At 40.8% G+C, this 15,422-nt stretch overlaps 1 protein-coding gene across 1 annotated transcript in view; it reads left to right on the forward strand.

Moving 5' to 3' along the window:
• Positions 1-1,362: 1,362 nt before the first annotated feature.
• The window catches only part of KIF26B (kinesin family member 26B), a 315,882-nt gene continuing 301,822 nt past the window's right edge, over positions 1,363-15,422 (forward strand). The window contains exons 1-2 of the mRNA XM_075862905.1: positions 1,363-2,036; positions 12,816-13,217. Coding sequence (XP_075719020.1) covers positions 1,974-2,036; positions 12,816-13,217 — 465 coding nt within the window. The 5' untranslated portion in view covers positions 1,363-1,973. The remainder of the gene's footprint in view (positions 2,037-12,815; positions 13,218-15,422) is intronic.

Here is a 15,422-nt window from a genome sequence, read left to right on the forward strand (position 1 = left end):
CTGCAGTTGTGGTGTGAACATGGCCTAACACAGGTAATATGCCTCATGTATTTAAATCGTCTTAAGAAGAAAAAAAAAACCTTGTTATCCATAGCAAACGATCGGAGTACATGTTTTCTATATCTAGTACAGTTTGGAAAAAGAATGCTAACTTTTTATTGGTTGGTTGTTCAGCATAGAGGAGCCTTGGAGATGAGAAGGACTAGAGGTATGATTTCATGATCTATTGGTGCATGTCTAAGGGACCCTCTACCAGGAGCCCAGAAAATGGCGTCAGAAGGCACCAAGAATTATACAGTGACCGCAATTGCCTTTAATAAAGCGTTGCTTTAAGGAGAGATAATTTGTGCTGTGCACGTCGTAAACTGGCGGTGTGTGATATTCAGTAAATATTCATTGCATTATAAAAATTTGGACCTCCCGACAACGTTGCACTGGATTTTTTTTGGCCTGGGCAGTCACGAAGGCTGGATAGCTGTTTGACGGCTGCTTGGGCGGACAACCATCTTGGGCGGACAACCATGGCATGTAGGTAAGGCTGACCTGGTTCTAGGGAGCAGGCAAACCACATCTCAGGGACTGCCGTGTCCCCGTGTTAGGATCAGGCTCCTTCTACGCATTATTCTAAAATCTGATGTTAAATAAAGGGTGCCATATGCCACAAAATTGGTTGTTATGTGGTTATTTATTGAAGGTTGAGTCTCTTTGGGGGTAAGCTTGTGCACTCCTTATTTTTTTTTTGTTCCCTCCAAAAAAAAAACATATTCCTGAAAAGTAGACATTTGTATCCTGTTTATTGCGGCGTGCGTTTACCTAAAAAACAACATTCACCTGAGTTGTATAGTCCAAATATGATGTAAACAGAGACCAGAGCCAGCTTGTGGGCACTGGAGATTTAGTCAAGTTTTGTAAAATCCACTAACTTCTTGAAACGGCACACACGCCATAGTATATTTGGCGCAACTCGCTTAGACTTTTTTCTCTTACTTTCACCTCAGGACTCGCATACATGTACACCAATTTGCGCCAAAATATGGTGCACTTCTTTGATAAATTGTGCGCGTCGTGGGACTCCTCTTACCCTCTACATTTTCAACACTGTTGAGGTAGCTGTAAAGTGTCTATAACATATGAAATTGATATATAAATGTTTATGGAGAAAGTAATATGGAGGTAGCACCAGTAATAAGCCTCTGCCTCCCTGTAACAGGGTGACTTTGTGCATTAGAAGCGCGGCGCAGCCTCTCATAAACCCGCATCAAACAGGCTGCCATTCCAATATCCAGGAATATAGAGGAATGCGTCTTTTATGACCGGGTGCCCCGGCCCCTCACAGCCACATAACGAGCGTCCTTTACTACAGGAGACTGCCTTCCGCCGCCGCCAGTGAGTGTCACTCAAGGTGTGTGCCGTAACCCCGCAAGCTAAGGCACATCCCAGCCCAGCTCTGTATACCAAGCGGGAGGAGGGGGACCAGATCACCCTTTCCCAGTCATTTACCACAAGCCACACTGCTGCAGCACGGAGCGGCTTCTCTATGAGAGCAGGGCGCCTTTTATAGAGCTGCCAGGCACAGGCTGAGGGAAGCAGGCTCCTCCCAGACATAGGAGCTCGGGAGCCCAGTACATGCGTCTGAATTACTGGGGACTACGGAGACGGGCATGGAGCGTGTGTAAATCACAGGGACTTGTAGCGCAGTCACATTGCCAAGTGTGTGGATGCCACCTTACTGCCAGCCTGCCCTGTGTGTGGTGCCGGGCTAGGTGCACTATGGTCATTTATGGATGCGCTGCAGATGAAGGGCAGCAGTAGGTACAATGATTTAATGTGAGGACTGCTGTCAGATACCGCGCTCGTCTGGAAGGAGCAGATCATAGCAGACCGTGTCCTGCTGACTATTGGAGCTACTTACCTTTACCTGAGATCTGGATGTAAATTGTACCCGATCACATTGTTCCCAATCACATCTCATCATGAGCTCAGTGACTGGAAATAAAGAGAGAATCCCAGTCACCTCCAGGAGCAGAAAATATGGGGTAAGAAAACAAATGCGTGTGTGATTGATATAGAGGGGCACTAAAGCAGTCATGTGCAATATCATCCTATACCAGCCACTGGGCACATAACAACACATAGCATTTATAGAGGTGAAATAATGTGTAACTGATCATATGTATATGTCACCATATATACCAACCACTGGGCACATCACATAGCATTCATAGAGGTGCATTAATGTGTGACTGATCATATGTATATATCACCATATATACCAACCACTGGGCACATCACATAGCATTCATAGAGGTGCAATAATGTGTGACTGATGATATGTATATATCACCATATATACCAACCACTGGGCACATCACATAGCATTCATAGAGGTGAAATAATGTGTGACTCATCATATGTATATATCACGATATATACCAACCACTGGGCACATCAGATAGCATTCATAGAGGTGAAATAATGTGTGACTCATCATATGTATATGTCACCATATATACCAACCACTGGGCACATCAGATAGCATTCATAGAGGTGCATTAATGTGTGACTGATCATATGTATATGTCACCATATATACCAACCACTGGGCACATCACATAGCATTCATAGAGGTGAAATAATGTGTGACTCATCATATGTATATGTCACCATATATACCAACCACTGGGCACATCAGATAGCATTCATAGAGGTGCATTAATGTGTGACTGATCATATGTATATGTCACCATATATACCAACCACTGGGCACATCACATAGCATTCATAGAGGTGAAATAATGTGTGACTCATCATATGTATATATCACGATATATACCAACCACTGGGCACATCACATAGCATTCATAGAGGTGAAATAATGTGTGACTGATCATATGTATATATCACCATATATACCAACCACTGGGCACATCACATAGCATTCATAGAGGTGAAATAATGTGTGACTGATCATATGTATATGTCACCATATATACCAACCACTGGGCACATCACATAGCATTCATAGAGGTGAAATAATGTGTAACTGATCATGTGTATATGTCACCATATATACCAACCAGCGGGTACATAACATCACATAGAGGTGCAATAATGTATGACTGATCATATGTGTATATCACCATATATACCAACCAGCGGGTGAATAACATTGCATAGAGGTGCAATAATGTATGACTGATCATATGTGTATATCACCATATATACCGATCACTGGGCACATAACATCACATAGAGGTGCACTATTATGTGACTGATCATATGTATATATCCCAATGTATACCAGCCAGTGGGCACCTAATATCACAATGTATACCAGCCAGTGGGCACCTAATATCACAATGTATACCAGCCAGTGGGCACCTAATATCACGTAGAGGTGCATTATTGTGTGACTGATCATATGTATATATTTCAATATATACAAGCCAGTGGGCACATAATATCACATAAAATTTCTTAGTGGTGCATTCTTGTATGACTGGTTATAGGTAGATATCTCCATACATACCAACCAGTGACCACATAACATAACATAGAGGTACATTATTGTGTGACTGATCATATGTATATATCACCATACATACCAGTCAGTGGGCACATAAAATAGCATCTCATAAGAAGCACTAATGTGTGACCCGATGCAATGCATACATGTTACCATATATACCAGCCAGTGGGCACATAGCAACTCATAGAGGTAGACTTATATGTGAATGATAGTAGTTATATATCACTATATATATAAGCACATAATTACACACAGCATCTCATAAAGGTACATGTGTATTTCCATATATACCAACCAGTAGGATCATACGATCTCACAGCATTTCATAGCGTTGCACTATATGTAACAGATCATAATCATTACCACCCTATACCAGCCAGTGGGCACATAAAATTTCCTATGCAATTTCTTTGTATTATATTATCCTGTAGCAGACAGGGGACACATGACATCACACTGCTTTTGGAAGAGGTGGATGATGTATTATGTATATGTGTGTAGGAACTCATACTGACTTACATATTATTCTCATCACTCTTATTGACAAGCTGGAAATAGTAACAAATGGAAACAGATCATTAACACATCCTATACAATGGGGAATAATACACTGAATGTGCCTATGGAATGTCAATGTTCTTGGCACCAATATAGGGTATATAAGCAATCGATGTGCTCCTGTCATTCCTTGATGTCTATTTAAATATCTTGTTGTATTTTTTGTATGATATTATATAAATATAATAGGAGTTTTAGTGAATACAAGCAAATGCTTTATGTCCATCCTCTGCACAAGTCCTGATGGACACATGCTGTTTTGGTCTACTCCTATTGAGATATAATGTGTATACATAAAGCTGCCATAACATTAGACATTTCTGACATGTGATGTATAACAGGAGATATGTCTGTCCCTGACCAGGACTGTGCCAGATAAACATGAGTGGCTGTGTAGTCACATAGATAACTGTCTATACCAGAGTCTACTATGATGTGTGCCCATGGAAAGGAGAATGTGAGTGATCTATATATGACCACATACATATCCATATGGTGTATATTGGGAGGTATTTCTTTCACACCATCATCTTGATGTGATTGAACTTTGATGAAATGAAGAACTTGGGTATTCAATCAAAGATCAATTTATTTTTCTATCCACGAGCCTCTTGGGCATACTTCGATCTGATGACTGCCCTGGAAAAAAACATGAGGAGATCTGTGTTTTTTAATGAGCTCTTGTCCCTCTACCTGTCTTCAGACAAAGACACAGGAGGCAGCACTTGTCCCCCTGGAATCCTGCAACCTTGTGTGAGACATTGTAGATGTTTTTGGTGGTAATTCGTTTATTTAGATGGGAGGTATATGGAGATGTCCTGGAATACCGTCCACAAAGCCGTTGTCATCAATGCCTAGAATGCGATAAACCTAGTGGGGGGCTCAGCAGAATAAAGATTGGCCGCCTGACTCCACCACCAGGCATCCCTGGTAAAACGGAATCATCTCCAGTTCATGTAACTACAGTACACAGTTTGGAGATCTGAGGAATATGATCTGCATTGAGGAGGAGCTCTATTTTTCCTGCAGGATCTCTGCTCTTGATGATTTGGAGCACGGGTTGAAAGCTAAATTAGGAGGATTAAAGGGAGTTATTAAAGTGATCATGTTAAAATTGAAGCGTGTAGTCCTGTGCAAACATAGCACATTGCTATGTGACTTAAAGAATGCAGGGACTGTCTCAAAACAGTGTAGGACTGATAATGTATCATTGTTCCATCAGCACGGCACACAGATGGGCATAGCAGAGGATTTGATAGAGAAAGGGGCATAAAATACACGTGTTGGCAGCTCGTTCCCGCTGTAACACTTGGATCTTCGTAGAGTACCAGTAAATACATTAAAATATGCTCCTCTCCATCCGTGCCATGTCCAAGTCAAAGATTTTTCTCTACTATGGCACAAAGTTTTAGTATTATGCTTGTCCTTTTGCCAAATTTTGATCTATACCAATACGTCCTGAAGGGGACCCGCATTCACTACTCCGTTTCCTTTGTCTTTATGCTGCAGCGTATCACAACTGAGGTGCAATATAAACATTTGTAGCCGTAGTGTAGAGGAGGCTCGGTTAGTTGTGTATCACACCTAAGAATCACCACTATTGTACAACAGCACAACACAGACTTTATTGCAAGAGGTTTGTTTGTTTTTATATTTTATTATTTTTTACTACCTGACATTACTTTGTATATGACAATGCATCTTTTTCTTCTTGCCAGTGTTCTTGGCACTGCCTTGCTGCCCTTCTAGTCCGTCATTTTAAAGGGAACCTATCACTAGGTTTGGCATGCGCAGTGAAGTGAGTTGTAATAATTAATAAAGTTTCTTTACTAATTATTGCCGAAGTTTTGACGTGGGCAGGTTATAAACACTGAACCCCAGTTGTATAAGAACATGCTGGTGGTTTAGTGGCTCTAAATCTAGTGACAGGTGATAATCGCAGATCATATCATGGTTTTTATTCTACTGTTTGAGGGTATGTTCACAAGTATTGAAAAATACAAGGCTGATTTCGAGATTAAAGAGCCTCTGTATCCAGGCAGAGCGTTTTTGGTTTTTTTATTCGTAATTTGAAGCATATTTTGAGGCGTATTTGTAGTGTCAATGGTAAATCAGCTCTAAAAAAGAAGTGACATGCCACTTCTTTTTACGAGGCGTATTTTTACTAGCCCTTAAAGTGAAACTCCGGTTTGGATTGGTTTTCCCACCATATGCTATCAATGTCATATTAATGAGGATCTGGAATACTTACTGATACCTAGAATGAAGGGGATGTGGCGATCTGTAAAGCAGAATTCTGTAAAGAGACTTCGCTGGAGGTTTGCAATTCCCTCATCTATGCTGGGTTTGGAGTGGTGTTGTTTTGGGGCAAAAGGGGGTCAGAGAAATCAAACCCCCTCCAATCAGACATTGATGACATATGTACAGTAGTTGAGATGGGAAACTGCTTTAAAGGTAATAGTTGGGTATTATATAGCTTGCAGTTCCCTAATATTATTATCAGGATCACTCTATTTTCGAACAGAAGCAATCTGATAAAAATCATGCAAAGCAGAGAGAAATGTGAAATTTCCAGTTTGCTGCACACAAAGTGTCAGCAGAATACAAACACTGCCGGCAGCCTGTATTCTGCCAATGCAATGTTAACACATCCAGCCACAATGCCCTTCTGAAGATCTATACAGTTTGTCAGCATTGCATTGACAATATACAGGATGATATAAACAGTGCTTGTATGCTACTGACTCCTGCAGGGTAAGGCCATGTTCATACGCTAAGGGCATGGCCAAACGTGGCGGAATTGCTCTGGAATTCCGCTGCGGACACTCCGCAGCGGACCCGTTTCTCCATTGCCTTCCACAGCTTTTTAGTAGGGTTCGTTTGCACGTTGCGGACAATTCCGCAGCGGAGCATAGGCTGAGGTGCGGAATTTGGTGTCCGCAGCATACAATGGTTGTTGCGGACCTGTGGCGGACTGGTTGCGGACTCATTGCGGAATTTCTCCATTGACTTCAATGGAGATTCAAAATTCCGCAATGAAGTCCGCAGATGTAATGTAGATGTTGTGTGCTGCGGAGCGTATTGGTTTTTTAACATGACATTTCTTCATTCTTGCTTGACCTATGTGTATTTCTAGGTCTTCAGCCAGACTGAGGAAGTCAATGGGGCTCCCGTAATTACGGGTGACTACGTGTGTGCACCCGTAATTACGGGAGCGTTGCTAGGCGACGTCAGTAAATAGTCACTGTCCAGGGTGCTGAAAGAGTTAAGCGATCGGCAGTAACTGTTTCTGCACCCTGGACAGTGACTTCCGATCACAATATACAGCAACCTGTAAAAAAAATAGAAGTTCCTACTTACCGAGAACTCCCTGCTTCTTCCTCCAGTCCGGTTTCCCAGGATGACGTTTCAGTCTAAGTGACGGCTGCAGCCAATCACAGGCTGCAGCGGTCACATGGACTGCCACGTCATCCAGGGAGGTCGGGCTGGATGCCGAAAGAGGGACGCGTCACCAAGACAACGGCCGGTAAGTATGAAATTCTTTTACTAGGGAAAGTGCTGTCCCTTCTCTCTATCCTGCACTGATAGAGAGAAGGGAAGTACTTTCACCTCAATACGCAACGGCTAGTCCGCATCAATTTAATGCCCATTTTGGGCAGATCCGCAACAGAATCTGCAACGCAGATTCTTTGCGGCATTGATGCGGACAGTTGCGGAAGAATTCCGCCATGTCTGGGCATGCCCTAAGGATTCTGTCAGGATTTAGGCGCGTGCCCCAATCCTGACAGAATCCGCTCACATTCCACCAGACAATACTGGTGAATAGAGTATTTTATACCCTATTTACTTGTTCTGGAAATTATCTGAGCGGAATTATGAACGCCTGTGAATTTTAAAATCCGCTTCATGTTCATTATGGCCATGGATTCTGAGCTAAGAAGCTGCAGATTAACTGTATCGAATCACAATGGCGCTAATCCGCGTGCAAATATGTTGTCCAATCCATAACAGAAATCCAAGTTTCCGTTGCGGATTTCTGCCGCGGATCATCTAAAAAATTCACTGCGCATTTGCCTACTGCAAATCCGTGCCATGTCAACTTGGCCTAACAATGTGGAATATAAATTTCCCTGCTGCCACACAGGTTATTATTACATGATGCAATATAAAATATTTAGAGCTGTACGGTAAAAAGGTCAGGTCACACAGAGTTTTTTGGCGATGACTTTGCTCGGAATCAGCGCCAGAAAGCGGCCCAAATCGCCCCCTGTTGATTTCAATGGCAGTCAGAGGTGTTTTTATTTCCAGCATTCTCTTTCATCGAGCAGTTTTTGCCTCTGTTCTAACATTGAAATCAATGGGAGGCAAGAAAAACCTGCAGTGCTTGTTTTGAGCGTTTTTTTGCGACAATTTTTGCCTGTGGTTTTTGCGTTTGATTCAACGTCCGTGGGCAAAGACCGCCGCACAAAATGTGAAAAAAAGGCATCCAAAAACGCTGGCAATTAAAAGGAATTTTTTTTCTGCCTTTAGCAAAGATAAAAGGGAGGATATTTCCATGAGAAATATTAAAAATTCTCTGTTCTGAATCTTTTGTCTAAGGCTTCGTTCAAATCTGCACCACGGTCCCGTTCCGTCAGAGCTTTCCGTCGGAACGGGACCCTGACTGAAACAAACTCAAACCAAAGGTTTACGTTTCCATCACCATTGATTTCAATGGTGACGAATCCGGTGCCAATGGTTTCCATTTGTCTCCGTTGTGCAAGGGTTCCGTCGTTTTGACGGAATGAATACCGTGGTGGACTAATCTGAATGCACACTGGATAATAATAATGAATAAAAGTTACATTAAACAATTATTAGTCAATGGGTCATGATATTCTGTTGCAGTCACAGAAATTTATAGAACTTACGTTTTACTACAGGTTATTTATGGATAGTCTCACTTTTAAAGGGAGTGACTCCAATAATAAATTTATATTAGTTCTCTAATAAGCAAGTGCTGTAATATTTCAGCGACTCCTTTCTGCTTTTATATTGTGTATCTCCGCCAGTCTTATAATTTTGTCATATATTTGTTTCCCCAAGAATGGAAGATGACACAGAAGATTCCATGCAAATATCATGCATTCCCAATTCTTTACAGGAGCTTATGATGATTTACCGCAGCATAATTATTCTGTACGCTATAATTACAGTGAGCGGATTAGCCCCAACTATTACAAGCCCTGACACTTGACTGCTCAGATCATGATATCTTAATAAAGATATATCTGATTTTAGCAAAGAAAGGTCAAGAGGTTGTGAGGCAGTTATCTTAGTTTATGGAGTTAAATAGCTTGGGGAACCCTATCCTGTAGTCAATGCACCCACAATTTACTGCCGACGTCAAACAATTTCACCTTTAAAAATCCTGCTGGCTCCAACATACATGATGTTAACAACTATTCCCTACAGAAAAAACTGAGCTGCACAAATTGATCTTTAGCAAATCCTTATAATGTGAAGAGTAAAGGCTGCTTCTCCTACAATGCTACAGTAACCCTTAAAGTACTATAAAGCTTGATAAAGATGAGCTTTGACTCTTTTACAAATTATTTTTGCCCCACCTCACATCATGTCTGGCTATTAGGCCTTGTTCACATGTTGAGGAGTCTCTCCGAATTTACGTGCGGACTATGTGCCTAAATCCAGACAGAATCCGCTGCAACTGCGCCGGCAACACATGTGAATTGAAGTTTTTATTTACTATTCATATACTCACTTCGGAATAATGACTGTCTTGACGATTTTATCATCTGCAGCACGTTCATTATTTCTGCAGATTCTGCAAAGAAAAGCTGCGGATTAGCTCAAGTAAAATTCAGTGGAGTTAACTCACATGTGAATCCGCATGTAGCAGTTGCAAAAAATGTCGAGCGTTAGCCTAAAATCCATGGTGGATTTACTTCTGCAAGTCTTCATAATGTGAACTTGGTCTTCGGCCTCATGCACATGGCCATATTATAGCCCTATACATTCTCTGAGTAGTACTGAGCTGCGATACATAGCCCATACAAGTATGAATCTGAAATTGGAAAATATGTAGCATACTCCATTGGATTCCGTATATACGAAGGTATTCTCCCCTAGTAGAATATCTCAGTTCATACGGCTCCCGATAGAGCCTGTACAGCACACAATGGTGGCCTTGTGGCTCCATATTAGGGATGGTCTGATGTTGTAGGTAGTAGCCAGTTATACTATACCGGTGCCATTTCAAGTGTAATGACTAGCCTAAGACGTCCAGAGGTTTTCATCAGGAAAATGTGTTGCTATACCAGTCAGTGCTCCAGCAGTATGTAATTATGTATTGCAGCCTTCAGTTCTCATTAGAAGCTGAGGTCTTTTGAAGACCACTAGAAACCATATGTAGCTGTTCACAGCAAGCAGATCGCATGAAAGAGCACGGTGGAATCTGATTGCTGTTTGTTTGAAGAGCCAGTGCTGTTACAGCATGACGTCAGTGCGGGTGCTTGTATGATTCGCCAGGTCACTATAAAGTAATCAAAACGAGTTTTCTATCCTGATGCCTAGAGAACTAAATTTCTTGCCTGCTCAATGCTCTCTTGATGTGTTCTAGCAAATCTAAGAAATCAATTAGCGTCCTTTGCATTGAAGTATGTGCCATATACTTTCTGTGATTGCAATAGTTGACTATAACAATATGTCGCAGTACTAAAGTATAGCGATTCTGTTGTTTAAATAGTAACATTACACAGAGATGATAATAAATATTTCTGTCATATATTAGATAATTCACAGTAGGCAGTATCCGATTTCCATCTCAGGAGTCTTCTCTTTGATAAGATTTTATTTAGCCAGTGTAAGAAGTGGCATTACACACAACTGCAATATTCCCAACTATCTCAAGAATTTGGACTTGAGGACCAAGTATCCTCTTTCTTGAATTGCTACCCGTAGGCATAAGCCTGTATTGCCTGATGGAACACCCAGCCTTGGTTGTAGACCAGGGGTACTCAACTATTTTTAGTAAAGCTTCACTTACCTGGATCTGCCGTCAGATGAAGGTCCAAGCTGCACACCAACAGTAAAGATGTCATAAGGGTGCCCAAACACAATGCGGCCGAGCTGAAGCAACTGAATGAGGTTTACCGCTACTTGTAGCGGTTTTGTGGCAATTACTGGTGAAGCACATGGTTTTCCTGTACTTCACACCTACATTGCCATGAGACAGCATGGCTTTTAGCGCGTCACAACGCCTTCATGTATGTAGAGGATATATTGATACAGTCATTTAAATTGTGTAATGACATTCGTTTACTGTTACATCAACCACGGCCCTGAGATTTGAAGATAATACTCATGTGGAGTGACATAGCTGGCTTGTAGCTGTGAAATTATATAATTCTACAATAATAAGTAAATGGAGTGTGAGTTGGGGCAGAGTTCGGGTATATAGATGATTTGTTTGTAGTATTGTTGAAATAATGTTATTATGTATACAGAATTTTTAAAACTAGCCACAAACATAAGATGAAACCGGACATCAGATGAATAACCAACCAGTCAGTATCCCCCCCTTAAGCTTTGACTACTATGACCACACACAAAAGCTGTCAAAAATGAAATGCCACATGTTGGCCAACCATTACCTTCTTATGTGTATCGTCAGCTGAAAAGGTTTGCTGTGACACGAAGATAATGTGACGTTATGTAGCTCACATTAAATATCTTTGATACGTTTTTGATGTAATGGTGAGGTAAATATGGTCAGGATTTCATGTAAAGGGAAAGTAGCGTAGATGTGGTTAGTTTTGAAAGTCGAAGCTTCTAGCTAATATGAATATTGTGGTATAGATAATTTATGCGGTGTCTGAGTTGACTGTGACATAGAAATGAGGAATATCGAATTATAATTGTATGGTGGAAAGATAAGGCTGCCATGATTGCTGTTATAATATATAGATTTGTTTCTGTGAATATGGTGTGAAGTACATGCAAAAGCAGTGAAAAATGTGTCATGATCAATGTATCCGTAAATGATATATTCATATTAATGGGTATCATACATAAATAGATCCATGCTGAAGACACTTGTGTGCTCCAGTTATAAGGGATGTCATCGCGTTGCTTTCCACCAAGTATGTCTGGCAGTAGACACCACACCAAGAACCATATTGGCACTTGGCTTCTGTATTATTATTATTATTAGGGTCATGTAGCATGTACTTGATAGTGTAGTACCACTGCCACTATTTTGTTTATTTACTCTTTCTAATTAGGAAACTGGCTATGCATTTTAATTAACACTAACTTAAATACATACATATATATATACAGTGAAGGAAATAAGTATTTGATCCCTTGCTGATTTTGTAAGTTTGACATGAACAGTCTAGATTTTTTAGGCTAGGTTAATTTTACCAGTGAGAGATAGATTATATATAAAAGAAAATCACATTGTCAAAATTATTGTGATTTTCTTTTTTTTTTTTTATTATATAATCTATCTCTGGTAAAATTAACCTAGCCTAAAAATTCTAGACTGTTCATGACTTTGACAGTGGGCAAACTTACAAAATCAGCAAGGGATCAAATACTTATTTCCTTCACTGTATATATATTTGTTTTTGGCAATTTCAGGAAAGTGTAATTTTTGATGTGGTTCAGTTCCACCTGTTCTATTTCAGTGTGGATGAGTTGCTAAAAGATATCTGTTTTCTTGTAGGTCAATGAAGTCTGCTCCCCTACAAAAACATCAGCACCCTTTTCTCCAGAGAGCTGGTATAGGAAAGCATATGAGGAGTCCCGTGCTAGTAGCAGACCTGCTCCTGAAGGTGCAGGATCCATACCAGGCTCTTCTGGTACTCCTTCTCCTGGCTCAGGCACATCTTCTCCTGGCTCCTTCTCTGGTTCTCCTGGACCTGCATCCCCTGGGATTGGCAACAGTTCCCCAGGATCCTTAGGAGGATCTCCAGGGTTTGGCACAGGATCTCCAGGTTCTGGGAGTGGTGGAGGATCGTCTCCTGGATCGGACAGGGGTGTGTGGTGTGAGAACTGCAATGCACGTTTGGTAGAACTGAAGAGGCAGGCCCTAAAACTTTTGCTGCCCGGGCCTCACTCTAGTAAGGTAAGCTGAGGCATCTTGAAAAAAAAATAATTGCTGATGAATGTTTGTTTTATGTATGCTTGAAATACAGTCGTGGAGTTTTATATGATATATTGAGTCAAAGTTTGAGGCTAAATTCACACGTTTGTAGGACTAGAACTTAAACTGATACCAGAGTGCATCAGACCCGAATAATCTTCAACAGTTCAGTAATCATATATGCAGAACCGTTTATGACCAGTTTGGTTTTTTCCTCTTATTGAAGTTAATGGCTTGAAAAAGTGATGTAGTCTTCCGCAAATTTTTCATCACTTTTTGAATCAGTTTAGATAATTTGCAGAACAATAATTAGTTCAAACTTAACGAAAATAGTGAATAGGCCAGACTATGCCGTGATGATTTTTTCTGGGGTGAAAGGGAATGTGTCGCTAGAATCTTTTTTAAATTTTTTTTTAGTTAAACTATTATTATTTGAGTTATTACACATTGTTTTATTTTTTTTTAAATTTTTTTCACAAGTCAGTAAATAATATAAATTAGATTCTAATTTATAACATTTCCATGTGCTGGGCACTAGAGGGAGCAGTTCCCAAAATTGCAGCATGGCCACTGTGGTAAAGCAACCTCATTGATTTTATTCTACAAATTTGGGGTGGACACACTCTCCTCTAGTGTCCTCACACAATCCCTCCTCCCTTATTCTGGCTAGTGCCAGGAGAAGAGGGGGTTGAATCTTCAAACCTCCTACACTGTGTGCCGCCATTTTCTGAGCGAATGCACAGTGTAGGAGGATTAGATACAGTGCTAAGCAGACAGTATAACACGAACACACATGAACATAATACACACAGCACATACACAAACATAAATTACCTGCTCCTGCCGCCGCTGCCGCCTCCGCTCCTATTCCTTGCGCCTTCGCATATAGCCGGAAGCCGCGGCCGGAAGTCGTCATCTTACTGTCCGGCAGCGGCTTCCGGTCCACATGAAAATGGCGCCGGATTTCGCTTTGCTAACGAGCTTCATTTTGGTCTGTGTGGGAGTGGCGTCATACACTTCTCATTGTTCCAGTCCAGCTTCTTTCACTGCACAATCACACTGTGCTGTGGATCATGCTGGGCTGGAACAATCAGAAGTGTATGAGGCTGATTAGTCACTGATTGGTCAGCCTCATACACTTCTTTACAACACCCACTTGGTCAAAAGTAAAAACATGCACAGTTGGTCTTTAAGAAACTAAATATAAAATTGCTCATAACTTGCTCAAAAATGGTAGTTTTTCAAAATAAAAACCACTGCTGTCACCTACATTACAGCGCCGATCAGATTATGTAGGAGATAGGACACTTATAATCTGGTGACAGAGCCTCTTTAAGCATCCCTTCAGTCTTTTAGAGGAAGGCCACAGTAATAATATGAAAATCTAATATCATGAAGACTAAAAGATAGAAATAGCCTGGAATTCTTCCAAGATCTTGTGGGGAGTCCCATGCTTCAAATGATTTAAGCCTATAAATCTGTCTTAAACGTCAATGTGAGCTAATAGGAACCTCATTTCACAAAACTTAAAACATTTGTGATTACTATTGGAGAGAGAGCAGAGCGAATGTAATCTTTGTTAGAATGTTTTGAATTTTAAAACGTTAATAAAGAAAAACATTTTTTTTTCATAAATAGAGTAAAGAACAGATATCTGTAGCAGTGTTTGAATATTATAGAGCTATATAGGCAATTCATGTTTTATTTATGTATGTACACACTATGAGGGAGATTTATTAGGACTGGGGTTTCATAAAAATAGCTGGAGTTAGGCCCCATGCACACTACAGTAATTTTCATCCATAATTACGGCATCCGTAATTATGGAAGAAATTGCGGACCCATTCATTTCTATTGGCCACAGACACCTTTCCGTATATTTACGTCTGTGTGTACGGACCTGCAAATTATAGAACATGTCATTCTTGTCCGCAATTGCAGCACGGACGCAATTGCAGATGGCCATCAGATCCGTATTTGCGGACAGTAAAAACCCTTACTGTCATGTGCATGAGGGCTACGATGTGTTTAATCTAATAAGAGGCACATGCCTCTTATTAATCTCTGGCTGTCCGTGTGCCTGAAAGGAATATCTACCAGCTGGCATAGATTTCCACTTTAATTTCCATCAGTTTCTGGCGTAAATGGTAGTAAATTTGTAGGGCCATCCCCTTTCACTAAGCCAAA

Source organism: Rhinoderma darwinii, chromosome 4, assembly GCF_050947455.1.
Source record: "Rhinoderma darwinii isolate aRhiDar2 chromosome 4, aRhiDar2.hap1, whole genome shotgun sequence".
NCBI lineage: Eukaryota > Metazoa > Chordata > Amphibia > Anura > Rhinodermatidae > Rhinoderma > Rhinoderma darwinii.